Here is a 27,870-nt window from a genome sequence, read left to right as displayed (position 1 = left end):
GCTGTCATTGGCTGATCCCCGGGGGGCGGGGACGCCCTGGCCAATGGGAAGGCCGCTTGCGAGGCCGCTCTTCTGGCTGGCTGGCCAGCCGGGGTAGGTTTGAGCGGCGGCGCCGGGCTAGAGGTGCCTTTGGCAGCGCGTGCGGGCGGATGGCGACTCCGCGGCGCGTGAGTCCCTTGGGGGCCCCGCGCTGAGTCGCGAGCCGGCCCCCGCGGATGGAAGCGCGGGCCGGGCTCCGGGCGCCGCCTGCTTCCGGGCGGGCTCCCCGGGGCCGCTGCTGGGTGCTGCCCACCGCGCTGCTCTGCCTCTACGGCTTCTTCGCCAGCCTGCGGCCCTCCGAGCCCTTCCTCACCCGCTACCTGCTGGGGCCGGACAAGAACCTCACCGAGACCCAGGTACCGGCCCGCCGGCGGCGCGGGGTGCTGGGGGGAGCGGCGGCGGTGTGCGACACTCTTCGCCCCATCTAGGGGTGTCCCGTCCCCGTGCCCCCCAACTGCGGATTAACGCAGAACTCCCGGAATTGTATCTGCATCCCCCTTCCCTCTCTCCCCCGCAGAGCGCCCCCTCCGGGGGGAGAGAGGGGAGCTGTGCACAGCAGCCCCACCCCACGGCGACTGTCTGATGGCAGGCGGAATTGTCGGGGATTGTAGGGAGACAAAATGGCATCATCCCGGTGGAGTTTGCCTACTGCACCCCTTGCTGAAATGTGACTCCTTGTTAAGGTGTGGGTTTTTTTGTTTGTTTGTTTTTTGAGCTAGGCTTCAGGGAGGCAGTGGTGCCTACCTATTAGCTTGGGGCAGCATGAGTCAGGACTTAAGCTCTGCCACTGATTGTATGAACTTGGAAAAATCACTTAAATTTATGCTCCCTCTTCCCTTTCTGTAAATTGGGGTAATAGGTTTTGTAAGGTGCTTGAGATCATCCTGTTTAGAGCACTGTATACACTCAATGTATCCTTGTTCTTCAGGACAGGGGTGGCAGGGGTTAGTGGTGTAAGCTTGCCCTATGTTACCTTTCTAACATGCCTCAACGTGAAGCTGGAGAGAGTATGTGTTTTGTAAGCAGTGAGATTGCTAAGTCATGTTAGCTATCTTACTGTAAATCCTAGTGGAGAGAAGGCACATGTCGTTTTTACCCTGATGCAGCCGAGGTAAGATCAAACCCAGGTGTGGGGTATAGTGTTCTCCTCCTCCTCCTAGCTACATTTTATTAAAAACTACTTGTGCCTTGTCTCCAGTAGGATTTTTACAGCAATATAACTCACACACGTTCCTGTCTTGCTGTAAAATGTTTTTTTGTTTTTGTCAGTTGTAAGCATAACTACCCTCTCAGTACTAGATATAGGCTAAGTCTCTGACCTGCTCTTGGCTTGTCTGACAAAGGAAGAGCGTATGGGGGCATTTAAACATAAAAAACAAATCTGAAGTATTGGGGATCTTCTTGTCAAGTAGATTTCAGTACAATGACTCTTGATCACAGCTGATTGAATTCAGACTGGTGATTTGGAGCAAAAATGTTGGTTTGTTTACACGCTCTCTTACTTCCCATTGATAACTAGTTTTCTGGTGTTCCTCACGTGTAAATGTCTGGGAAATACCAGGGAATTTAAAAATAATTTTGTCATGTGTTGAGAATGCAGTTTTCTGTGTATCTGAAACCATTCCCCTTCTTGAGAAATACCGTCAAATAGCACTAAATGCTTACTGATCACTCTTATTTAGCTCTGCAAAAACAAGCTAGACTCCAGATTAATATTTTTTACTTTAAAAAACAAAGCAACAAGAACATCAAATTTCTGTTTGGAATAGATTTGTACATGGTTTAGTGGCAGTGGCTCTCAAACTTTTTTACTGGTGACCCCTTTCACGTAGAAAGCCTCTGAGAGCAGACCCTCCCATAAATTAAAAACTCTTTATTAATATATTTAACACCATTATAAATGCTGAAGGCAAAGTGGGGTTTGGGGTGGAGGTTGACAGCTCGTGACCCCCCATGTAATAACCTCGCGACCCCCGGTTTAGGGGCAGCAGATGTTGATTGGCATGGCCTTGGACGTTGCTGCCTGCGTGCCTACAAGACGATGGAAATGCCAAAGAGGCAATATTTGGCCCCTGTAATGCAGACAGCATCCAGATTAAGATTATGTCTACACTGGCAATTAACTGATAAAAGTTTTATCGCTCAGAGGTATTGTCCCCCCCCATCCCCCCTCGAAAGACACAAGTTTTGCTGTCGCAAGTGTCAGTGTGAACACCGCATTGTCAGCAGGAGCACTCTCCTGTCAACAATGCGAACACCGCTCGTTGGGGGTGGAAGTATTTTTGCCGACAAACAGCAGCTACACTGCCCGACTTTTAGCGACACAGCTAAAAGCTGTGTCGTGTAGACATCGCCTTAGAGCATCCTTGGGATCTGAGCTCTGCAGTTCAGAGGGGAGCGCGTATGCAGCAATGAATTGTATACGAAAGAGTGAAGGTGCTCCACTTGTGAGAGAACTCAACGGCTGGTCTGTTAAAAGGTGGCCAAGGCTATTTGCTTGAGGTAGGGAGGAAGGACAACGAAGAAGTCTGGCAGGAAGAGCTGATTGAGAAGTCTGTGGAGTTAATGGGAAGTTTTGGAGGAGGATCAGGGTGAAATAATAAGGTCTATCCAAGGTTACTGAAGACACTTCTCTCCCTCCTCCACACGCCTCAAAAAAATTCTGCCATCTCTGATTTGTAGGAAGTGCCTGTACTCCTGGTGGATTTTGGTTTTCTCTCAGGGGCGGGCAAACTTGTTGGACTGAGGGCCGCAACGGGTTCTGGAAATTGTATGGCGGGCTGGTTAGGGGAGGCTGTGCCTCCCCAAACAGGCAGGCATGGCCTGCCCCCTGACACCCCCCCGGGACCCCTGCCCCAACCAAACACACCCCCATCCCGTGAACCCCTGCCCCTGACTGCCCCCGCTGCCCCATCTGACCTCCCCCGACTGCCCCATCCAACTGCCCCTTCTCCCTGTCCCTTGACTGCCCCCCCGCCACCCCATCCAACCCCCCCCCTCCTTCCTGACTTCCCCCTCCCCCGGGACCTCTGTCCCCATTCAACCCCCCGTTCCTCGCCCTCTGACCGCTCCGACCCCAATCCACACCCCTGACCCCTGCCCACGCGACCTCCCCCCAACTCCCCTGCCCTCTATCCAACCCCCCTGCAGCTGGCCCCTTACTGCGCTGCGTGGAGCACTAGTGGCTGGCAGCGCTGGAGCCAGCTATGCCACTGCGCAGCACAGAGCACTGGGTCAGGTCAGGCTCTGCAGCCGTGCCGCCCAGAGCATTGTGCCGGCGGTGCAGTGAGCTGAGGCTGCGCAGGACGGGGAACAGCAGGGGAAGGGCCGGCGACTAGCCTCCCGGGCCAGGCGCTCAGGGGCTAGGCAGGAGGGTCCCGCAGGCTCGATGTGGCCCGCAGGCCATAGTTTGCCCACCTCTGTTTTATCTAATCTTGGTCCATGCCCCAGGATTGGCAGTGCCAGAGTACAAACTGAGAATAGCTGTTATTGGGAAGAAAATCTTCACAGGAGGACCTGCTCTCCCAAAACCTTAATGTCCATGGCCTAAAAATTAAACGTTTAAAGGGTCACTGTCACATAAGTCACGCTTCTGTCTGAAAATGTATGCACTATCATTCTAAATTACACTTAAGATTGCTATAAATTTTTACAGGGAAACATTGCAATGTAGGGCAGGAAGGAACCTGGAGAGGTAATCTAGTAGTTCGTCCCCCTATGCCAAAGGTGGTAATTTTTTGTCAAGGTCCAAATTTCTTGGTCAAAATATAGTCTAGATCCAGACTCTAGAGAAAATAATACAAAAATAATAACAATAATGATAAATAAATAAAATGTTTGCAGTCCATTCAAAAGCTTCTGGCGATCTGAGTTTGGCACACAGTCTGCCTATTAGCTACCCCTGCCCTACGCTTGGGCAGAAACAAGTATTCCTAGTTCATCCCTCTTTAACCTGTTCTTAAAAACCTCCAGTGACAGGGATTCCACAACTTTGTTGGTAATCTATTCGAGGTCAGTGACCCTTATTTGTTATCTGCTATATCCCCCAGATCCTTTCCTGCAGTTCTACTGCTTAGTTAGTTATTCTCCATTTTGTGTTTGCAACTCATTTTTTCCTTCCTAAGTGTAGTATGTGTCTTCATTGAATTTCATTTTGTTGATTTCAGACCAGTTCTCTAATTTGTCAAGGTTGTTTTGGATTCTAAACCTGGGCTCCAAAGTGTTCGCAACCCTTCCTGGCTTGGTGTCATCTGCAAATTTTATAAGGATACACTCCACTCCATTATCTAAGTCCTTAATTAAAATGTTGAATAGTAATGGACCCTGGAGAGCCTCCGGTGGGACTCCACTAGATAAATCCTTCCCAGTTAGACTGTGAACCATTGATAACTACTCTTTTAGTACAGTCTTTTAACCAGTTATGCATGCACCTTATAGTAATTTCATCTAGACCACATTTCCCTGGTTTGCTTAGGAGAATGTCATAATGTATAACACAATATAGTTTGAGTGTTTGACAGCACTTGGTGTATAGTCAATTTCCTCTTTGTTGGTGTTTATAAAGATATTCCCAACAGGGAACCAGAAAAACCCCATACAAATAATCTTAAAAGGAATTTTGTAAAGGCTAACTTCAGGGCAGGCTTTTTAGCTGATGCACTGATCCGGAATCTGGATTTTTTAAAAAAAAAGTACATGTCAACTGTTTCATGTTGATAGTGTCCACTATAACGGGTAATGAATTTGCTACTGATTTAAAGTAAATGTCAGTTGGTGACATGGCAAAGTAGTAAGAGAAACAAAGTAGAGAAGCAACAGCTACTACTGTTTTTTCACTAACAAATGAGTAGTAAAGCATGATCACTTTTTGGTTAATTACATTAATAGTAATGTTCCTCTTCATTGGAGGAATGAACAAATGTACTAGTTGCAGGTTCAGATCTAAACTTGCCCTTAACTTAATTAGTGGCTAGGATACTGGACTGTATTCTGGCATCCTGACCTCCTGGGTTCTGTTCCTGGTTCTGCCACCGATCTGTTATGTGACTTTGGACAAGTCAGTTTCCTCGGATGTAAAATGTATAATGATTTATAAATACGTTACAAATTTCAGAGTAGCAGCCGTGTTAGTCTGTATTCGCAAAAAGAAAAGCAGTACTTGTGGCACCTTAGAGACTAACCAATTTATTTGACCATAAGCTTTCGTGAGCTACAGCTCACTTCCTATTTATCCGATGAAGTGAGCTGTAGCTCACGAAAGCTTATGCTCAAATAAATTGGTTAATCTCTGAGGTGCCACTAGTACTCCTTTTCTCTTCGCAAATACATTACAAAGTAACTTACCCACTTTTGTAAAGTACTGTGTGATCTACACCTGGAAAGCCTTATGCAAGTAGTTAAGCATCTATATAGTAGTCTGGTGTTCTGGTAAACAGCTGTTACAATAATTTTCTTCCACTAGTGAAATGCATTTGTAAAGCACTCTGTGAATTCTGGGGATGGAATGACATGTATAAATTTAAGATTTTTATTTTAAGTATCCAAACTCAAGTCTACTGTTACCTCTAGCTCCCTGTACAGCACTAACTAGAGGTAGAAGGGAGGGATGTTGCATTTTGTTCAGTATTTTGTTGGCATTGCTGGGAAACGGTTTTACTAGCTGTTTCTTAAATGTCTGTGTTTAGTAATCCTTTTTTCTTTGAACTTTCAAATACACAAAGTTTACTTTCCCAGGTGATTGGTTAATGGCTTGCTTTTCTTCATACAGGTTTTCAATGAAATTTATCCAGTATGGACCTACTCATATTTGGTGTTGCTGTTTCCTGTATTCCTTGCAACAGACTATCTCAGGTACAAACCTGTAATCCTTCTCCAGGGACTGAGCCTTATAGTGACATGGTTCATGCTGCTCTACGCCCAAGGATTGCTAGCTATTCAGTTTCTCGAGTTCTTCTATGGATTGGTGACTGCTACGGAGATTGCCTATTATTCTTACATCTATAGCATTGTGGACTTGAACTTGTACCAGAAAGTCACCAGCTACTGTCGAAGTGCCACCCTGGTGGGTTACACTGTGGGTTCCATCTGTGGACAGGTTCTGGTATCGGTTGCCAGTTGGTCCCTGTTCAGCTTGAACGTCATCTCCCTGACCTCTGTGTCTGTGGCTTTTGCCACAGCCTGGTTTCTGCCAATGCCACAGAAAAGTCTTTTCTTTCACCTCGTCTTGAGAAGCCAGGTCAGTAGGGAGATGAAAGTTCTAGATTGTAAAAATGGAGCTGTCATCCAAGATGATGCTGCCTTAAAAAGGGTCCCTGGGTGGGAAGACATTGAATCGAAAGTTCCCTTAAATGTAGAAGAGCATTCTGCAGAGCCACAGGTAAGCTATGCTGTTGTCTTCCACTTCCTTGGAACATGTCACTATCATGGCCACCTTGTATATGTAGTGAACTGTGTGTCTCAATTACCTGACAGCAAAAGGTATCCCTCTCCACCCCCTCACCTACGTGTGGCACAGAAAAGTGCTTTCCTGTCTTCCTTTTGATCACACAGTATTGTAGTGCAGTGGTTTTCAAACTTTTTTTTCTGGGGACCCAAATGAAGAAAATTGATGCCTGTGACCCAGTGGAGCTGGGGATGATGGGTGTGGGAGGGGCTCAGGGCTGGGGCAGAGGGTTGGGGTGCAGGGGTGAGGCCAGGAATGAGGGGTTCAGGATGTGGGAGCGGGATCTGGGCTGGGGCAGGGGGTTGGAGTGTGGGAGGCACCATGGAGTGTGCTGCACCCCAGAAGCAGACATCAGCAGGTCTGGCTCCTAGGCGGAGACATACAAGCAGCTCTTGCCTGCAGGCACCACCACCCCAGCTCCCATTGTCCGGTTCCTGGCCAATGGGAGTGTGGAGCCAGTGTCTGGGGTGGGGGCAGTGCGCAGAGGCCCCCCCCCCCACTTAGAAGCTGGACCCGCTTCTGGGGTGCAGCATGGTGTTGGAGCAGATAGGCACTAGCTTGCCTTAGCTGGGCAGCATCACCAACGGGACTTTTAATGTCCCAGTTGGCATTGCTGACCGGAGCTGCTAGGGTCCCTGGGTGCTGAGCAAGGCGACCCAGTGCCTTACATGCTGTGACCCAGTACTGGGTTGCGACCCGAACATTGCAAAACACATGTCGTGCATTATTCCTGCAGGTACCTGGTCACTTTATTTAAAATTCTCTAGTGCTTTATATTATGAAAGAGGAAATTCATAAATTCCCATTCAGTTATTTAAGAAATGAAACACTTTTGGGGGGAGGTAGTGAGAACCTTATGGGTGCCCAAAGTGCAGTTAATACACCCCATGGCATCACAATATGCAGCTTGCCTCTGCCACCTCAATAACCGGGTGATAAAAAAAACTGAGGAACTACAGAGTTTTATTGCAGGTTAACTTGCTAATCATTTAATCTGGCCAGGAAGATACTGAATCAGTACAAGAATTCAGGGTTGTGTGCACTAAGTTCTGATGCAAGCCTGCGGGAGTATTTTAAATTTGTCCAGTTGCCCAGTTCTATAATTAACTTATTACCACTTGGCATATGTGGTTGCTGTAACTGGACTGCAACAAACTTAGTCCTATTTTTTGATCCTGGAAGTATCTTAGAGTACCTTTTTGTACTAACTCAGCTGAAATTCTTTATAATGAGTGACAGTAAATCACAGCAGACACTTGTGTGTATACACTGTGGTGCAGGTATAAGATCAGTAAGTGACAAAGGACTCATGGATTAAAAAAGTCCTTTAGGAGGGACTTGAAATGAGATGGAGAGTCAGCTTGATGAAAAGATGTTAGGAGCTACAGAGGAGAAAGCTCTTGCATTGTTGTTGGTGATATTTGTATCACATTCCGAGGGACAATCCAGACGAGTGAGGGGATTCAATGTTGGGTCGCTTACCGCTTGCTCTTCAATCTTGGGTTGCTCACAATCAGCCTGCCAGCATGCAGATCGCACCCTGAGTGAAGTGAGCTGTAGCTCACGAAAGCTTATGCTCAAATAAATTGGTTAGTCTCTAAGGTGCCACAAGTCCTCCTTTTCTTTCTATATAGTCACTACCCTGGTTCAGCACTTCTGACCCCAGGAGCCTGTCTGCAACACTGCAGTCACACGCTTGCTTCCAGCAGCCTTCATTGTTACTTGCAGGTTGACCCCAACACGCTCCCAGTCCCAAATTTCCCCCCCAAAATATGTTCTTCACTGCCCAGCCTTCTCCTGGACACACCAGATATTATAGATCTGTTGCCCATGTAAGGGGTTAATGTACAACAGTTTGCTACTTGGGGTTACCAAACAATTCAGTTTAAACACAATCCTAGATTAGTTGTACTTAAATGTTCTATTTAATTTAAAAGTGATTTTGAGTACAAATGTTAGGCATTGAAGTCAGAAATGGTTACAAGAGACATAAAGATAAAATGCTTTTTGGGAACGAAAACTTAACTAGCTAGACTTGGCTCAAGGTAAAATCCTTATTGCCTGTTGCCAGCAACAGGGCTAACCAAATTCTCAGGTCAGAATCCCTCCCAAAAGTCCAAGTTCCTTTGTTGTCTTAGGTAAAAAAAAGAGAGATCCCCGAGTGTGTATTTGCCTCTCACTTTTATAGTCCAGTCCCCCTTTGAAGTAGATTCTTCTGAGGATTAACCGTCAAAGTAAAGTTTATTCAAACAGTAAATACGGCTATGTGGAGTCTGGGGGTGAAGGTGCCCCCATCCTCTTTCTTCTCCCTTGTGTATGCTGAAATGCAGATTTGCACTGTCTCTGTGTATATGTAAATGGAGGTAAACACATTCCGTTTAGAACAGACCTGTTTAGCCACTGCTTTCTAGTTGGGACTGCATGGGTTTGAACATGTGCTACCAACATCAGACAGGGAATTTGTAACTTTACATATAATGTTGCTACATACACTTTACCACGATATTATTGATCAGTGAGTTTTTAGTTTTCAAGTGATACCTCAAAAGGCATATTTTGTACAAAAATTATTACACTAGTGTGTCGGGTGTGAATACAAGGGTCTGTTTGGTCAAAACTTTTATCAGGAGGAGGCTGATGCTGAATTTGAGGGGAGTATGGAGAGACCAGGCCCATAAGATGGGTTAGCGTAAGTCCATGGAGAGTTTTAATAAAAATAAATCAATCTCTAGCTGGATCCTGAAGTGAACGGAGAGTCAGTGAAGTTAAGGTTGGGGCAAAATTCAAAGTACTACAAGCACACACGAAAATTTGGACTGTATCACTCTTGCATATGCTGGAAAGCTGAGACATGAGAAGTGCCTGCAATAGGGAGTTGCAAGGTAAGATAAAATCCTGCATGAGAATTTCAGCAGAGCTAGAGCCAATATGACTATATAATGTGTCAGTCTCCCCGGTCAGGCTTCTTTTCAAATATTATCCCGAGCAATGAGTGGAAGGAGGGCAACAATGTTGGGCTTCATTTTAGCCAGAAGGGTTTATCCTTTCATAGGCTACTGCTGAGAATTAAACCTATTAACATTCCAGGGAATTAATCTTACCCAATCTAACAGTTTTGCAAGGCCCCTTTACTGACAGAACTAAAGGAACCGCTGAGCATAGATGAAGGGAAGTCTTTCTTTTATTTTGCTGCTTTTAGTGGGATGGGTTGGGGGAGTTCCATGATCACTCAGGTATATGTAATGGACTGTTGAACAAGTGATCTTAATCAAAAGGCTTCCTCCTCTCTGACCTTCAGCCTGAGGATTTGTTCAGTCACTCCCACCGGTATCTGGACTATTTGTCCACAGTGGCATCAGCAATCTTTGTCAGTTTCACTGACCATTTCATATAGTAATAGCTGTAAACACCTTCAGAATTCTTCTACTTGGGAGGAAAGGATATGTTGAGGCAGTCGATCGTGAGCTACATGAGGCAAGGATCCTGTCTTCCATTGCAGCATACTCCATAGGCCGAAAGCACTTAGTTTAAAAACAAAACAAACAAACCTGATCTCTTTTTCAGTAAACCCCTAAATCATAAATGAAACAGAATGACATGTTTTTATTACTATGTCCTATAATACAAGACCACGGAGGCCTTGATGGAGAATCTAAAATAAAGGGAATGCTTTCTGAGATCAACTACAGCCATCTATGGAGTTAAATTACACCAGGCTTAAATATTGAGGCTCCATTATTATTATTTTTTAAAACCAACGTAGAGCTGAATCACATTGCTCTATAATAATTTTGCATGTTAAGATAATGACTGTTGAACCTCACGTGCATAACCTGATGGGAAGAATTTTCTCTCTCCACGTGCAGCATTGCACAATTAAAAAAAAGTTTAGGGGATCCTGCCTTCTGAAGCATCCAATATCTACCACTATGGACCTGAAGAATTAGTGGCTGCTTCCTACACCTAAATCCATGCTCTACCTGAAATCCTCTGCTCAGATCAAGAATAGAAACAGCATTCACTGTTTTGTGCTGATGTGTCCTCAAACTGGTTGTATTTTGTTATCAGAAAATTGCATTTGTTTGTACCCACCCAGAGAACAAGGATCTAGGCAGTTGAACTCACTGCAACTGGCAGAGCACCAACAAATGATTCCACAGGGAGTGTCTGATAGCTACTAGAGCTGAGAAAAAACTAGAGCAGTGGTCTCCAACCTTTTTAAGCACAAGATCATTTTTTGAATTTAAGTGCAACCCAGGATCTACCTCAAAGAAAATGTAGAAATAACAGTAATCACACACACCCAAACACCCTTGTCCTGCTCCTTCTCTGAAGTCCCGCCCCGCTCACTCTCCCCCACCTTCCCTCACTTTCACCAGGCTGGGACAGGGGGTTGGGAGGGTGTGCGGGCTCTGGGCTGGAATGTGGGAGGGGCTCCAGGCTGAGATTGGGTTGCAGAAGCGGGTTCAGGGTGCAGGCTCTCGGAGGGAGTTTGGGTGCAGGAGGGCTCTTGGCTGTGGCAGGAGATTGGGGTGCAGGAGGGGATGTGGGGTGCTGGCTCTGGGAGGGGGCTCAGGGCTCTGGCAGCAGGTTGGGGTGCAAGGTGGAGGCTCTGGGAGGGGGCTGGGGCAGAGGTTTAGGGTGCAGACTCTGGGATGGGGTGCAGAGGGGTCTCAAGGCTGGGGCCGGGGGTTGGGTTGCAGGCTCTGGCTGGGTGCTGCTTACCTCAGGCAGCTCCCGGGCGGTGGCACAGTGGGACTAAGGCAGACTCCCCGCCTGCCCTGGCCCCGTGCCTCTCCTGGAAACGGCTGGCATGTCCGGCAGCAGCTCCTGGTGCTGGGGGGAGAGGCGGGGGGGGGGGGTAGGTGGCTCCACACACAACCCCTGTCCACAGGCACTGCCCCTGCAGGTCCCACTGGCTGCGGTTCCATGTTCCGCTCCCGACAGTGTCTGTGCAGGAGAAGAGGAAGTCCCTTCCCTCCCCAGCCCGGCTGGGGCTCTGCTAGCAGCACAGAGGAAATCAGACCCATCTCTGGGAACCTCTCCCAGCTCTGAAGGCAGCATAGCCATGGAGCTTTCTGCAGCTTCAGGAGGTGCCCAGTGATGGGTCTAATCTCCCTTTGAGAGCAGTCATGCAAGGGAAGAGGAAGTGCTGTTCCTGCTCAGCCCTGCTGGGGCTAGCAGCTGGACCCTGATGCACAGTCGGAGCCCTGCCCCTCCTCCTCCCCTACAATAGGTAGATTTCACAGTGGAGATCTGATTTAATGGTTTGTGACACGTTTTTCACAGTCTTGAATTTAGTAGGGCCCTAGCTATGAATGAACTATGGGCAAGTCACTTTATTTCTGTGTGGCTCAGTTCTCCACCACTTAACCGAACCATAATGTCCACTTGTAAATGCTCTGTGATCCTTGGATGACAGGTGTTATTTACTGTCCTATTATTGCATGAATGAAACCAAGCATGCCAGTTGCCACTCACATTGTAGTACTGGAGGATCAGGAGAGTGGCTGGAAGGGCTGGTAGTCTGTAAGTCTCTTAGAGACTAACAAATTTATTTGAGCATAAGCTTTTGTGAGCTACAGCTCACTTCATCGGATGCATTCAGTGGAAAATACAGTGGGGAGTTTTATATACATAGAGAACATGAAACAATGGGTGTTACCATACACACTGTAACCAGAGTGATCACTTAAAGTGAGCTATTACCAGCAGGAGAGCAGGGGGGTGAAGGGGGGATGGGACCCTTTTGTAGTGATAATCAAGGTGGGCCATTTCCAGCAGTTGACAAGAACGTCTGAGGAAGGGGGGCGGGGGGGAATAAACATGGGGAAATAGTTTTACTTTGTGTAATGACCCATCCACTCCCAGTCTCTATTCAAGCCTAAGTTAATTGTATCCAGTTTGCAACTTAATTCCAATTCAGCTGTGTATAAATCTGAATGCATCTGATGAAGTGAGCTGTAGCTCACAAAAGCTTATGCTCAAATAAATTTATTAGTCTCTAAGGTGCCACAAGTACTCCTTTTCTGTTTGCAAATACAGACTAACACGGCTGCTACTCTGAAACCTGTAATTCTCTTTTCTTCAGTGGCTCTGATTCATGTGAATCTGAGAACTCTGGCCTGGTCATTCCTGAAAGATGAGAGAAGCTGGTCATTACTGAGCAGCTACTTTCTCCTTATACAGTAAACATTAAGCTGGCATCGGTGAGGTATTTTTTGCATCAGGAAAGCTAACATCCCCCTCCTACACCTAGTCTCATTCACATTCAGCATACCATGATTCAGGGAGGAGGGTTGTCCACAGTAGAATTTGGTTATCTTTAAAAAAAAAAACAACCAACCCTCAGCTCAAATTACATATAAATTACATGAAAATAACATTATTTATTTAGGTTGCAGAGTCTAGCACTCAAAAGTAGGGAAATGCCAGTTTTATGATTGCCTGGGCAACCTTAATTTGGCCCTCTTGTGTGCATTATGATCATGTCTAATTGCATGATCATATACTGGTTCTCCCCCCCGCCCCACAGGACCCCTGCTTCATTCAGTGTACAGAATGGTTGTATAAGAGAGTAAAATTAAGATTGCACAGACCGCCAGAAAAATGGTATCTCCTAACTTTCAGGGGCTTGACTTCTCAACCTTAACATTCTCAACATTTTTTTTTAATAAATGTAACTTGATATAAAGCCTCCAGTTGCTAATAGGAATCACAGTAGAACTGGGTTTTGAGGACTGATTTGAAGGATGGGACAGGAGCTTCACAAACTAGTTCAGGAAGGGCATTCCATGCATAAGGGGCTGCTGGTGTCCATTGTAGGGGGTTTGGGGAGGAGAAATCCTAATGGTGCTGATATGACCCTTAATGGTTTTGGGAAGAACCCTGCAGTGTCTTGGTACAAGATGAATTACTCTGTACAACTCCTGCATACTGTTAAATTCATTTGGCATGAGGAGTTACTAGATCTGCTACTGAACCAAGTAGTCTGAAATCTAGCATCTCTATTACAAAGCAAGCTAGTACTAATTTTCTCTGGTGCTGTTCACATAAAGCAGTAGGGAATATAATTCCACATTAGATACTAAAGTAACCAGCCTCTCTGATGGATAATTAACTTCTGCTCTTTCCACCCAAGGTAAACACTTCCAAAAATCTCTCCCTGGAACTTCTCTATCCAACCTTATTCCAGGTGAGCTGTATGAGAAGAGACTGTAAGTTTCTTTTTCTTCACGCAGTCCAGCAATTGTGGTTGCAAAAAACTTCTGCTCTGCAGCTCCTGTGTTTGTTGAAACAACCTTCTTCTATCTTTGCTCCATAGACTCTCCATCACTGTTCAGATCTCCTCCAAACAACATATCTCTGATTGTCTGAGCCTTTTGACCTATGTAATTATATTGCATCTCTTGATAAATGGGGTATGAAGCTATGTAATAGGACCACTAATTTGAATAATTGTAATCTCTGAAAACTGGTTTTGTGGGAAACTTCCAAATACCTGCTTGGGAAAACTTCTGTGGTTGCTCTCAAACTCTTACTACTTGGTCTCTGGCTCAAATCCAGGTCAGATTGGCAATGACTGGAAGCTGTTATTTGATGGCTCTGTGGCCTGTGTGAAATAAGTTGGTGGCCTCTGTCCAGTTCCTAACGAATAGGGTAGGGAGCGGAAAATCAGTCTCTCCTCCACTACAGCTAGCAGTAAATTGGCCATTAGAGCACAGAGGCCAAGGTTTACATAGATCATGGAGAATGAACTATTTTTTCACCCGTGCAGGGTTAGGGTGGGAAAACGTGTCGCTGGTGGGGACAGCCTGGTGGGGATACTTTGTTGCCTACTCTGTGACAGACTGAGTTGTGGTGTATCCAGGGCTATTGCTCTGCAACTTCCTGCCAGTGGTAAGTGCATCTGTGGAGTAAGGTGAATCATTCGGAAATGGGATGATTTTTTATTTTTTTTTAAATCTGTGCAGGAGCAGAAAGTGGATCTCTCAAAGGTGCTCAAAGAGCTATGGCGGGACTTCCTGCACTGCTATTCCTCCCGGCCTATGCTCTGCTGGTCTGTGTGGTGGGCATTCTCAACTTGTGGCTACTTCCAGGTAATAAACTACACGCAAGGCTTGTGGGAAATGGTGCTGCCTTCTCAGAGCTTCGAGATCTATAATGGTGGCGTGGAGGCAGTTTCTACGTTACTAGGTAAGCTACCTACTAAACTCCAGTTTCAATGGGTGCATGTCACAAGGCATCTAAACACTATACCAAACCACAGAACTAGCACGTTATGTCCTTCAAACTCAGTATTGCCAAAACAGGTCTGATGTTGCATTGCTTCCTAGCATGTACAGGTGAGAGAATGACACTGAATCAAATTTTCATTGGGTGAATTTCATGTGTAATGTCTAAGGGTGACTCAGCTGCACTGCGCTGATTTTGTAATCCAGGAGGTAGGTATTGAAATGTGGAAATACCTGGTCTTTCTACCTGTGATGTGCAGTGTTACAGGACCCTCCCAAAGCAGTTGCAGCTCTGGAATGCTTAACAAAACTCTCCAGATGTATGACAGACTCCCTATGTATAGTTAGGTGTTAACATGACTGCCAGTTTAAATGCAGTTGAGGATCTATGACTTTATTGCTCAAACAGACTGAGCCACCACCGTTTTTAGTTGGAAGTATTGGAAGAAACCTGTGAGCCTCAAAGTAGTCTGCCTTGTAACCTCAGTTGCCAAAGGCCTTGCTTGACTGAAAGGGTCAGGTAAGGCATAAGTGAAAATTCTTTTGTGTAATAGAAGTGTACTGGACATTCTTTGTCACAGCTGTGGGGATACTTTTAATACTGCTCTAACGTGTTCACTCAGGAGCACTAAATGATACTGCATTAGGCTCCATAGCTGTGTATCACCCTCCTAGCCTAGTTGGGGAAACTGAGGCAATGAATATTAACGAGTTTGTATTCCTTCCCTTCCCCAGAGGTGCTGAGCACTTGCCTGAGGTTCAGTGGGAACAGGTTGTTCAGCACCTCTGAGGACTAGAATCATAGAATATCAGGGTTGGAAGGGACCTCAGGAGGTCATCTAGTCCAACCCCCTCCCAAAATGGCCCCCTCGAGGATTGAACTCACAACCCTGGGTTTAGCAGAGCAATGCTCAAACCATTGAGCTATCCCTCCCCCCTAGATCATGAGAGGCTTGACCCCGTACAGATCATCACTTTCTAGGCACAGAACCCAGCAGGTTAATTCCCACCTCTCTGCCTTTGACCATTTGACCACCTGCCTCCATAGTGCTCGGCCAAGTTTAAATAAGTAACAGAACAAACCTGACTGCTAGAGTACAATACCTCCTGATGATGGGATCAGAATAGCTCACTCAGGTCTGAGCTGGAAGACTGTATGAGAACGAGTGAATCAGCTACAGTCTGGGGCACCAGGGTTGCTTTCTTGCAGAGCTAGGGTGGGATTTTCTAAAGCACTTGGTACTGGCTTGACTCTTATTCCCATTGAAGTCTAGTAGGAGTTTACCACAGACTTCAGGTAGAGATGAGTTAGTCCAATGATGAGTACTGTTGAGAATCCTACTCTCTTGATTTTAATATGGGTTTTGACACAGTCCCACATGACATTTTCATAAGCAAACTAGGGAAAATGTGGTCTAGATGAAATTGTTGTAGGGTGGGTGTACAGCTGGTTGAAAGACCATACTCAAAGTAATTATCAATGGTTCACTGCCAAACTGAGAGGATATCCCATGGGGGCCAGTCCTGTGTTTTGGTACTAGTCAATATTTTCATTAATGACTTGGAGAGTGTGCTTATAAAATTTGCAGATGGCACCAAACAGAGAGATTGCTAGCACTCCGGGGGACAGGATTAGAATTCAAAATGACCTTGACAAATTGGGGAACTGGTCTGAAATCAACAAGATGAAATTTAGTAAGGACAAATACTTCACTTAGGAAGGAAAAATCTCAAATGCACAACTACAAAATTAAGGATTACTGACCAAGTGGTCATACTGCTGAAAAGATCCTGGAGGTGATAGTGGATCACAAATGGAATATGAGTCAATTATGTGATGCAATTGTGAAAAAAATCCTTAATATTCTGTGGTGTATTAACAGGAGTGTTGAATGTAAGACATGGAAGGTAATTGTCCGGCTCTACTCAACACTGGTGAGGCCTCAGCTGAGATACTGCATTTGGTTCTAGGCACCATACTTCAGGAAAGATGTGGACAAACTAGAAAGAGTCAAGAGAAGAGCAACAAAAAATGATAGAAGGTTTAGAAAACCTGATCTATGAGGAAAGGTTAAACAAACTAGGCACATTTAGTCTTGAGAAGCTGACGGGGAGCCTGATAAGACTTCAAATATATTAGGAGCTGTTATAAAGAGGACAACGATCAGTTGTTCTCCATGTCCATTGAAGATAGGACAAGAAGTAATAGGACTAGTCTGCAGCCAGGGAGATTTAGGTTAGATATTAGGAAAAACTTTCTAACTCCAAGGGTAGTTAAGCTCTGGAATAGGCTTCCAAGGGAGGTTGTGGAATCCCCATCATTGGAAGTTTTTAGGAACTGGTTAGACAAACACCTGTCAGGGATGCCTCAGGCAGGGGGTTAGACTTGATGGTCTCTCGAGGTTCTTTACAGCCCTACAATTTCTGATTTTTTATTTTATTTTTTTTAATATGTGCACAGTAGTGGAGCTCCCCTCATGCACATCTCATATATTTAGACATTGGTTTCTCTTAATCTAAAACACAGAAGGCTTAAGCTGAATGTCTGAGCAACTATTAAGTTGTATTTTGTTTTCCTTTCTACTTATAGGAGCTGTTGCTGTATTTGCTGTGGGTTACGTAAAAGTATCCTGGGCTATCTGGGGTGAGGTGGCATTGGCCCTGTTCTCCCTCATCATTGCTGCTGCTGTATATGTTATGGACACTGTTCGTAACATCTGGGTGTGTTACGTCTCATATGTAATCTTCAGAATTGTCTATATGCTGCTCATCACGATAGCAACGTAGGTATTTTAATTAAAAAAAAAAAAAAACTTGACAAGACTAGCTGTCTGTCTCAAAACTGGCTTAATGCTTTGTATGTAGGCCGTGCCTTTTGCACAAGGATCTTGAAGTTCTTTACACTTGAGCTTTGACAATTTGCCTGCAGTTCAGTGGCAGACCTTTGGGGTTAGAACAGAGGTTTTGTGATACTAAAGTCGTTGTTTATAAATACTGGGTAGTGCTGCCTGTCAGTGAAATGTCTTTCCATAAACATTATTTGAGTGAAGCCACAGGGAGGGGAAGAGGGGCAAGTAGTAATACATGGTCAAAGTTTAAACATACAAGAAGGAAAATGAGAGGAGATAATGTCACCTGTGGAGTGGAATGCAGAAACTTTTTAATCAAATGCTACAGCACAGGTTAGCTAGGAAGCGAAGGAAAGATTTAAGAATTTTATTAAGATGATAAAATAAAAAGAAAACAGTATGGAGTTTAAGTGTAGAAATTTCTGGTTATCAGGGAATAATGTACAGATTATCAAGGGGTGTGAAGTTCGGTTTGGATCAGATGGTGTAAGGAATACATAACCTGCAATATCCCCAACTGGGGGTAATAGGTTAGCGGGTCAAAGTACAGACATTGAGATATGAGGGTATGTTGTTCATATAATGGCTATGTTCAGGTGTGGAGTACGAGTGGATATGAGGATGGATTTACCCTCATTTGGTGAGATTTAATGTTCAGTGAGTTTATGGTTCCGGTTCATATGGTCCAATGGAAAAAGTTCTCGGTCCCACTGTAAACTGCAGAGGAAGTTTTCCTCAGTAGGACAAATTGGAATCTAGCCAAGACAACCAATAACAAGTCTCCTCCTTAAAGGAGGAGGGTGTGAGTCAGCGCAAAGGTGCCCCCTTCTGGCCTAGCGTGGCATGGGCCCAGCTCAGTGGGGCTGTCAGTCTTTCTGGTGCCCAGGAATCTGAATACCCTCTTTGTTCTCAGGTACCACAGGGGGTTGGTCCTTTCATCCCTGGGCAGCTCTTTAGACGTTTGCTGACAGGAGCTCTTTTCTCCAGCCTGCTTACTCCTCTGATAGCCCCTGCTTCCCAGCCCTTGTATCCCCCCCTGCTGCTGTGAGACTGCCAGTCAGCAGTGGTTGGCAGTGCCTGTATTAACCCTTAAGTTGCTGGGCCAGCGTGGAGTACATACACCCCATGTTAATGGGTCTTTTGCATCTCTTCTGAAAGATGGCCCCTTCCAATGGCACAGTGCCATGCAGGTACCAGGAGAGGGTATTTCAGTACTGACTCAGATAAAGAGTGCAACTTACTGAACTTCTGAAACTCTTTTCTGCAGCAGTTGGGGTTTCCCTGTGACAGTTTCCCCAGTGTTAGCCCACTGTGACCCTGCTTAGCTTGTGAGATGTGATAAGATCACACTGCCAGATGGTGGAAATATATAGCCAATTTATGAATTAACTTTTCAACCTACATAGCCTGCTTACCTAAATATTGTTTTACCCTGAAAGATTCCTTCTTCCCTTTTCCTCCTGTATTCACATTTCTCCCTTTGTCTTTCTGCTTAGGTTCCAAATTGCTACTAATCTAAGCATGGAGCGGTATGCTCTGGTGTTTGGTATCAATACTTTCATTGCCTTGGCTCTGCAGACTTTGCTTACCTTGATTGTTGTTGACTCCAGTGGTCTTGGGTTAAACATATTCACACAGGTAAGATCGCTGCTTTATCTTTACTAACTGGGGAAGAAGGAAGGGATGTAAATCAGGATGTGGAGCCTCTCTCCTGCCTCTGTCATCTGTTTGTGATTCTGGTCTAGGTTGTTGCTGTTCAGAGGGTGTAAGAAAAAGAAAGTGTGTCAGTTCTGTTGCTGTCCATGTTACAAAACCACAACCACACTTAGCACCAGCTGACTACCTTGTTAATTTTCTCTGAGTAGTCAAGGTTGGAGGCTGAGCTCCCATCTCACCCCACTGGGACAGGGTTTGAGGCACAGGTGTATGGGAGAACTGGGCTGCCACTATTCGTTAGATATGTTCCTGTAGCCCTGTGCAAGTGAAGCTCCTGGTTAGTTTGGTGAGAGGTTTTCCTGTGCGCACGCTGTGGCATTGGTCCCTTTTAGGTAAGCAGCCTTAGAGACTAAACTCCATTTGTCTGGAGTCTTTCCCCAGTTCTGATGAAAGTAATGATAACTCCAGATACTGAATTAGGTGCAGCATGCTTCATTCACCAATCCTAATTTAAAAAAAAAAAAGGAATATTTTACCTTTCATATAGGATGGAGAGGAGTGGGTTTGCTAGCCTTTAACTTACCAGTTTTCTCTCCCACTCTGCAGTTCATGATCTACGCTAGTTACTTTGCAGCCATATCGCTGGTGTTCTTGGTGAGTGGCATACACAGTGTTATGAAGAATTACAGAAGACAGGAAGAGATGCCAAGCAGATCTACTGCAAGCACTCCTTAGTGCAGCGAATGAGGACATATTCAGCTGTGATGTGTGAAAATGAAGTATTTATTAGTGTCTTTGCCACTTGTTTTCCAAGGCAGCCATCTGAAGTGTAATTTATACTATGTTAGTAGCACACATCAGGGGGAAAATTATTTTATTAGATCTTACATAAGTAAGAATGGCCATTCCTTCTCAAATGCCTTTTTTATTGTTCAGTTTCATGTGTATGGAGGTGCACTGGGGTATCACAAGTCTGCTCAAGAGGTGAAAGGCTAGTGAAACCTGGGGCTCTCAAGATCATCAGTGCAAATAAGGCTTTGGGTGTATAAATGCTCCCTCCATCCACTTGTCAGTGTTTGAGCACGAAAAGCCTGCTGCAGGTCAGTTGTGAGGTTCGTTAGCAGAGCTGTGTGTGGGATCCAGGGCTGGAATAGCAGGGGCCATGCTATAAGTCAGAATTGAGGTGCATTGGTGGAGCTGTGTTGTATCTGGCATTGTGCCTTACCCATGCTGTTAGATGCACACATCTGAGTACTGAATATATTTTAAATTTGAGGTTTGTATGTCTGCACATTTCTTCATATCACTTGTACTATTTCTACCTGGTCTACCATCCCATCTGTCAGAGTATCAGACATAGCTTTCCTTGGTTCTCTCCCTTGAAAGCTAAAATGTGTTCTGGATTAGCCTTCTGACACCGGTGAGTTGGCTGTTGGCAAATACATCTTGTTTTGGGAAAGTCCATGCTGCTGCTTGCGTCAAAAGGACTGTAATGCTGGAGAGAACCAAATAGGCTATCTATTTGTCCAGAATACTGGTCTGTGGGATCATGGATGTCATTTAGGACTCTTGACTCCTGTGATGCAAAGGCCACTGACCCTGAATGCTCCAGTGTGGGTTTGTGTAGTAGGCTACACTAGTACTGGGAATGAAGTTGACTGACTGCGTTACTGCAGTTTTTTTCATCTAAATACTCATTTCTTTGGCTTTTTTTTTTTTAAACATTTGGTGACATCCTATTTTGATCAGATCTGTCCATTCGTAAACCCTTCCCCCTTTCTAACTGAACAGGAAAACTCAATGCATCCTAAAACCTGCCTTTGTTTTGCAGTCTGGACAACTTGGGACTCACCTGAGTAATTTGGAAAAGGAAGCACACAGCAGTGCAATTTTTTGTATCTAAATTGGCTCTTTGGGGAGGGCCAGTTGCTATGCTGTATGCTTCTTATCAAGTTGTGTCTTCCATGTTTACTCACTACTTTTTTTTTTTTTTTTTTAAACACAACTGAGGTTTCACAGGTATCCTTGGGTGGGAGAATTTTTTTTTCTGCTGAGAACTGAGAATTGGTCCATAGGGGGGTGTTGGGAGGAGAGAGAGTTCCATAAGAGAATGCTTTTCTTACAAAGTGAGCCACAGAATCGAGTGTGTATGCTCATTATTCTCCTACTGTCCAGGACCTGATCCAACTCAAACCTGAGATGGCTTACGGAGCCCAACAAGTATAGTTGGACCTGAGTCAAAATCCCAGGATCTGGACTTCCCCAAACTTCCTGATTTTGAAATCTGGTTTCTTAATGTTTCCTGGGACCATTTTTGCTGACCTCTATTTGTATGTAACTTAGCTGCCTTATCCTGAAAAAGAAACTCGAAAGGAACATTTAAAAGTTGTTTTTTTGTTTTTGTTTTTTAAGGAAACTTCTCAAGCAGTGTTATAGGGTAGGTTTTAGGCAAGGAGAAATTGTGATTAAACATAATTTGATAACTGTTCTTGGAAAACAGATGGCCATTTCACATGCAGCCCCTTGTGATATAATCTCAGCCTGTTTGCAGATGATACAGGAGCATGGGGATGAATAACCAAAAAAGGAAGCTGAACCTCTAGCTGTGGCTCCCAGGTTGGGAGATGGGAGAGGAGACGTGGTCAGGGATAAGGGGGCCGAAGCTGGGGATGGGGCTGGAGCAATGCTGGGAGTGGAGGGGCTGGGTGGTGCTCCCTCCCCACCCCTGTGGGAGCTGGCCTGGGTCCTATCGCGCCTTCTCCCCGAGCGTTTGCCCCACAGGTTCAGGACCTCTGTTCTAGAGTGATGTTACTAATGGATTGTGGCAAGATCAAAATGTCTGTTGTACAAAAGTTATCGCCATGTCTGTTTTAAATATATGGTCACTTTATGTTATATTTATTTAGGCCAATGAATGTAGGTATCTTAAGCCTGGAAGTCCGTTTCAGGTTCTTATGATTATTACTGTGGTATCTGAATGCTGCAGTGATGGAGTACTATAAGAATCTAGATGGAGGAGACTATTTTGTTGTGGAGGGAGTAATGTTTGTAGAAGCAAAGGTACATACATATGAAATATTGCAAACAAGACATCATGCATAAGACCTTTTTATTTGGTTTTGTTCTGATATTACAGCAAGTTTTATCAAATAAAGTATTTTACAACATATTTCCTAAAATTATCTTATCTGTATTTCATCACCTTGCTCATCTTGAGCATTGCTACTGCAATGGACATGGGTCTTTCTAATAGTTCTTATGTAACAGGAAATGGGGTGTGGGGGGGATAAATTAAAAAGGAACCACAGCTAAAACAAATCTTGGTGGATGGCAATTAACTATTTACAGCTTTGTAGATGTCAGTACAGGGAAAATCTTGTGTCCTGAGACAAGATCGCTACTCTGACCTCTTTGGACTGCTTAGTAATCTAGTTTTAGTAAACATTTATTCAGCAAGGGTGAATTTCATTTGTAGGTGGAGGGCCCACTAAAAGGGTACTGTGGGAGGGAACATCAGTCAAGGAGCCACAGACACATCCGCTGCATGGGATGGGAGAGATCACTGGAAAGCAGGTTCCAGAGAGGCAGGTTGAGGGAAGAGCCACTGAATGGATGCTTGTGACCAGGAACCGTCACACAGAGCTGCCACTACCCCAGCCCATGAACTCTACAAAATAACCTCCCATAGAGGGGTTGTGCTTCAGTTCCAGTCTAAGCGTGGGGGTGGCTTGGCTTTTGCAAAACCTGATCCAGCAAAGTGAGGTTTGAGGAAGAATGTAGGAGCTCGAAGAGTAGCTGTTGCTCTGTGTGACCATTGCGACATAGTGGCCACATGAAGGACTCTGGCATAGATGTGACAGCAAGTACTGAAGACATGAGCCACAGGCCTGAGCATCAAGCAGCAAATATCCCAGGTAAGAAGTAGAGGCCAGCCATGAAGGGGAAATACTTAAAATAGGTTTGTTGGGTCCACATCTGAAAACTAGGTTAGAGGGTTGGGGAGACAAAAATAGTGGTGCTGGTGTCCACCACTATATCCACCAGCAAGCAAAAAGGAGTAATGCTACCACGGTGTGTCTTCTCTATCACCAACTCTTAAAGATAATTGCCTTGGAATCTAGACTATTTTTAATTAGTTTTATGTACTACACCTTCCCCTGCCAAGTCTTCTGGCTTTACAGATGCTATCTCATTTCAAAAAGTATCTCTCTCATATTTAATATATGGAAGAGCTAAACAAACGAGGCACACTTTCACTGTACAAGCAAAAAGGGGGGGACTGACAGCACGCACACAGTGCCATTAAAAGCAAGAACTCTAAATAATGTCATGTAGAGTAGTATGCTTTTTTAAATCGTGTGGATGTTTTGCCCCAAATTGGTGGTGTCCCTCTAATTTGGAAATGGGTTGCTTTGGTCTGGGACTGCATTGATTTGTTGTATCCTAGTGCCACCTAGGGCACCAACCAAATGACCGAAACACCAGACAACCCCTACAAAGTGCAAAAGAACTGATCTTGGAACACATTGCTTTCGGAATACACATGGAGTGCGCACTGTGCTTGGTAGCAAGTATATACAAGTTTGGGCCAATAATAAGGGAAACGTAGAAACACATTTTCTAGTACACTTCTACCCAGATATAATGCTGTCCTCGTGTTATAGGTGAAACCATGTTGTATCGAACTTGCTTTGATCCAGCGGAGCGTGCAGCCCTGCCCCCCCTCCCTCCCCCATGGAGTGTTGTTTTACCACGTTCTATCCAAATTCGTGTTCTATCGGGTCGCATTATATCGGGGTAGAGGTGTACTTCACTTCTATAAAATGCTTCTCATCTGAGATCTTAAATTACTTTACAAAGGAGGTCAGTATTGTTACTCCCATTTTCCAAAGGGGAAAACTCAGGTTCAGAGATGAAGTGATGTGCAGGATCACCCAGCAGGCCAGTGGCAGAACTTAATTCCTTATCTTTAATCTGAAAATTGATGACAATAGTTCACCCTTCTGCCTTACCTGGATGAGTTGACTCAGCTGGGTTTCCAGGCAATCCAGGGGATTAAAACCTGATGCTTAAGGCTAGATTCAGCTGTGATGGTGAATTATAAAGCATTGGGTGAGATTCACTAAATGATGTATCTCCACTTGACACAAGACTCCCAGTGGAAGGCAGTTTGCCAGGCAAGAAGTCATAATTGCAGGCATAACTATCCATGTGTAGAGAGCCCTGGAGATAGTGAAGCTCCAAAAGTGCATGGATGTGGCTAGGATTGCAGTGAGTCAGCAGCCAGTGAGGGCATTCCTAGAAGTCCCCAGCAGAACTTAAAACTAACATCTTCCATGGAACAACCCTACTGGGCAAGGGGTTGGAGTGGAAACTCCTCCCTTGAAGTAAAACTGGAGGTACAATGTGAACTTCCCTGCACCAGCCATGCCACCTGTTACCTGCTATGGATTCTTTGCTAAAGCTTTATAGTCGCACACATCTCCTTTCTTTTTTGGTAGGTCTAGTATTGCCTGTGGAAATTAGAGCAGGCTTGATGCAGAGTTTGTAATGTGAGTTGTCGTGAAAACCGAGTCTGTCTTAAGTGTTCTGGTCAATAAGCATCTATTTCAGTCTAGCTAAAGGTGACGTCTAACCAATGGTTCTCTGTGCTGTCATCACTTGCCCATTAAAACTGTGTTTTGAAAACCAATAGCCTGTTTATCATAAGTGCTAGGAGACTTTCAGGAAAGAAGTAATACAGCAAGTTAAATTGGCTAATTAAATAATGTTACTGTAACATTTGTCAGAATTAGTAGTGGAGCCCTACATTATTTGCAAGGTGTTGACAGGTGCTTAGCAACCGTGACACACTCCCAGTCACCTAAGAATGCTGCTGATAGCCACAATTTCAAACAAAAGGGTTTCTAGTTCAAAATGACCCGTTCCTATTTATATATGTTATGACTGGTTTCATTGCCATGCAACAGCTACCAGAGCCTGCTAAGCATGGCGATACTGTGGTACAATCTACAGGTATTATTTGTTTTACACTCTACAAATGTCAGACAACCCAGGATGTTATGTTTTTATACTTGAGGATCTCTTTGAATCCTTTCCTTTCTAATCCTAGTCATACTTCCTTGAAATTTTTGGAAGTTATTGATTTGTGTTAATTTCAAAAAGTTGTAAAGGTGATATGTAATTAGAGGGCACTACTCCTTCTATAGTTAACTATCGAGCTGGTTTCTTGTTACAAGCACAGATTTCAACATTCTACTCCTAACTTGGTTTGAATTTGATCAGTGTTCATTACCAAACAAAACATAACTTTAATACACAATCTGACAAATTTAACCTATATAACTTCAAACACTGATGCAACCACAAATCGTTTAATACTATTTCTTAAAACTATTTAAATTTATACACTAGTGGTCTTCTCTTAAAATGTGTACTTCCACAGTAAGTCATATAGTTATAACAAAACTTAGTACACTGAAATTCTTTTGGCCTGTCAGAGATCTATTAAGGTATGTCTCATAAAAAATTAACTATATAACCAAGAACATATTTCAGTTGGCTTATTTGTACTTATGAACATAATTATTGGAATATTGTGCATGAAGAAGGAAGTGATTTCTAAAGTTTCTCAGAATCTTAACCCAGGACTTTTTGGTAGTGCAAATTAGAAATGGACATCAAAAACTGTCACTTCATGTTAACCCAGTTGGTTGGGTTGGAAGACTTATACTTAGCACTCATCTCTACCTGATTTTTCACTGCCCTGCATTTGTAGCAATTTACATGTGTGCAAATCCATGTTGCAAAGGTTTAAAATGACTAAAGCAGTGAAAGATAAGATCCTAGATATCCGTGTTTAAAAGGTGGGTAAATAAGTACCTCCCTTTTAAGAATACTTAGCATTTATACAGTGTTTTTTCCAAATGAGACTTTGTTTCCAAAGTCACGCAGCAGGAAGACAGTGACAGAAATGTGAATAGCATCCTTGCCATCTAACTTTCAAACCCTACTTTAGATAATTAATATTCATAGTTTGAGAACTATTAAATTGCATTGGCAGTTTAAAGATCATTACAGTATTGCCAATAATAGAGAGGCACTCACTATAAGCTACTGTTTTTCAAGTTTTTGCATAAAATGCCTTATGGGCTGAAGTTTCATGTTTAGTAGTAGTAAAAGGTGAATTTTTTGAGTCATAAAATATATTTTTTGGTAATTTGTTTAGATCTGTGAATGGGAGAGTGTTTTCCTCCATTTAAGCATCTTCAGTGTACTTTTTGTGTCCTGCTTGAGCACCTTACATGTGATGATCTCAACAGCATTTGCAAATAGTGAGATGCCCTACACGCACGCTTTCTGAGGCAGCTAAGCTGCAGAGATCCCCTATTTTACAGCTGGGGAAAGAGAGGGGAAGGAACTTGCCCAAGGTAACAGCGTGAGTTGGTGTCAGTGCCAGGGTTAGAACTCAGGAACTCCAGATTCCCAAAGGCACATGCAATTCTTTAGATAAGTACTTCTCAAGGGCTGGAATGTGACCTAGAAGTAGACTGGAAGAGGGTGGTTGGTGGAATACATCCCAGTTGATGAGAGAGAAGAAAAACCTTTTAGTTACTAGGGCCCAGAAAGAACCTGGGCAAGGGAAGGAATAGCTCCCCTTCCTTCTGTTTGTGCAGTCTCTACAGCTCTTCTGTCAATCCTAATGCAGATCTTTGCACCTCTTTTTTTCCCACATGCCAAGTATCAGATTCAGGGCAATGTAAGTGGCACATCGGGGCCTGTGGAGATAACCTCACCACCTTTTGGAGTGATCCGATCCAGAGCTGAGGGCTGTGTGGGCAAGGTAATGAAAGGAGAGGCACTTCCATCAGAAGTCCTAGCTACCTGCAGTACCCAGAAACCTCTAGTTGTTTCTTCATATAACCCCCAACAGATTGTGGGATTCTGGGCCATTGTCTGAGTGACTGAATTGCATAAACCACAATGTTCAGAACCATTGAGCTGTGAAGCATGCTACCAAAAAGTATCATTTTAAACACTTGCTGTGGAATTAACTCTGTGTAGACAACTAGGAAGTGATTTGATTTATAAATAACGAAGTGATGGTGTAGTTCGTAGAAATATTTAATGGAACCTTCTGCATTGTTGTCCTCCTCACTTAAGTTCCATCCCATGTTTGTATGTATGTATATTGAATTAAACTGCTGTTTGCGGTGTTATTGCTATCTGGGTCCAAGGATATGAGAGAGGCAAGGTGGATGAGGTAATAGCTTTTATTAGACCAACTTCTGTTGGTGAAAGAGGCAAGCTTTGGAGGCCCACAGAGCTCTTCTTCAGGTCAACTAAATTGCTGTGTGCCCTGGGGCTTAGCAAAGGAGAAGCAGAGGGAAGGCTGCTAGGCTAGTTACCAACTTGCAGGATTTTATAACCAGTCTTGCAACCAAGTAACTATGGGAGATGACTTGCTGCTTCTCTTCCCCTCCCCCCCCCTTTGAAAAAGTAATTTTCTGTGCCCCCCGGTTGTAGAGAGGCTTGACCTGAGAACAGCTCAGGAACCTGGGGGGGAGGGGGGATCCCATTGTTTATTATACTTTAAATCTCATGATTTCTGAGCCCTGACTCTTGATTTGAACAGGGGCTCTGGGCTAGG

The 27,870-nt window shown here is 44.4% G+C and overlaps 1 protein-coding gene across 1 annotated transcript; it reads left to right on the top strand.

Annotated features, from left to right (window-relative positions):
• Window positions 1–97: 97 nt before the first annotated feature.
• On the top strand, window positions 98–26,186 carry SLC19A2 (solute carrier family 19 member 2). The gene is made up of 6 exons (XM_073308086.1): window positions 98–395; window positions 5,807–6,415; window positions 14,455–14,677; window positions 17,306–17,498; window positions 19,061–19,202; window positions 19,827–26,186. Exons 1-6 carry the CDS (start codon window positions 216–218, stop codon window positions 19,953–19,955), a joined length of 1,476 nt encoding a protein of 491 aa, XP_073164187.1. The 5' UTR covers window positions 98–215; the 3' UTR covers window positions 19,956–26,186.
• The last annotated feature ends 1,684 nt before the right edge of the window (window positions 26,187–27,870 follow it).

This window comes from Lepidochelys kempii, chromosome 1, assembly GCF_965140265.1.
Source record: "Lepidochelys kempii isolate rLepKem1 chromosome 1, rLepKem1.hap2, whole genome shotgun sequence".
Taxonomy (NCBI): Eukaryota; Metazoa; Chordata; order Testudines; family Cheloniidae; genus Lepidochelys; species Lepidochelys kempii.
This window is presented reverse-complemented; position numbering and strand designations above follow the sequence as displayed.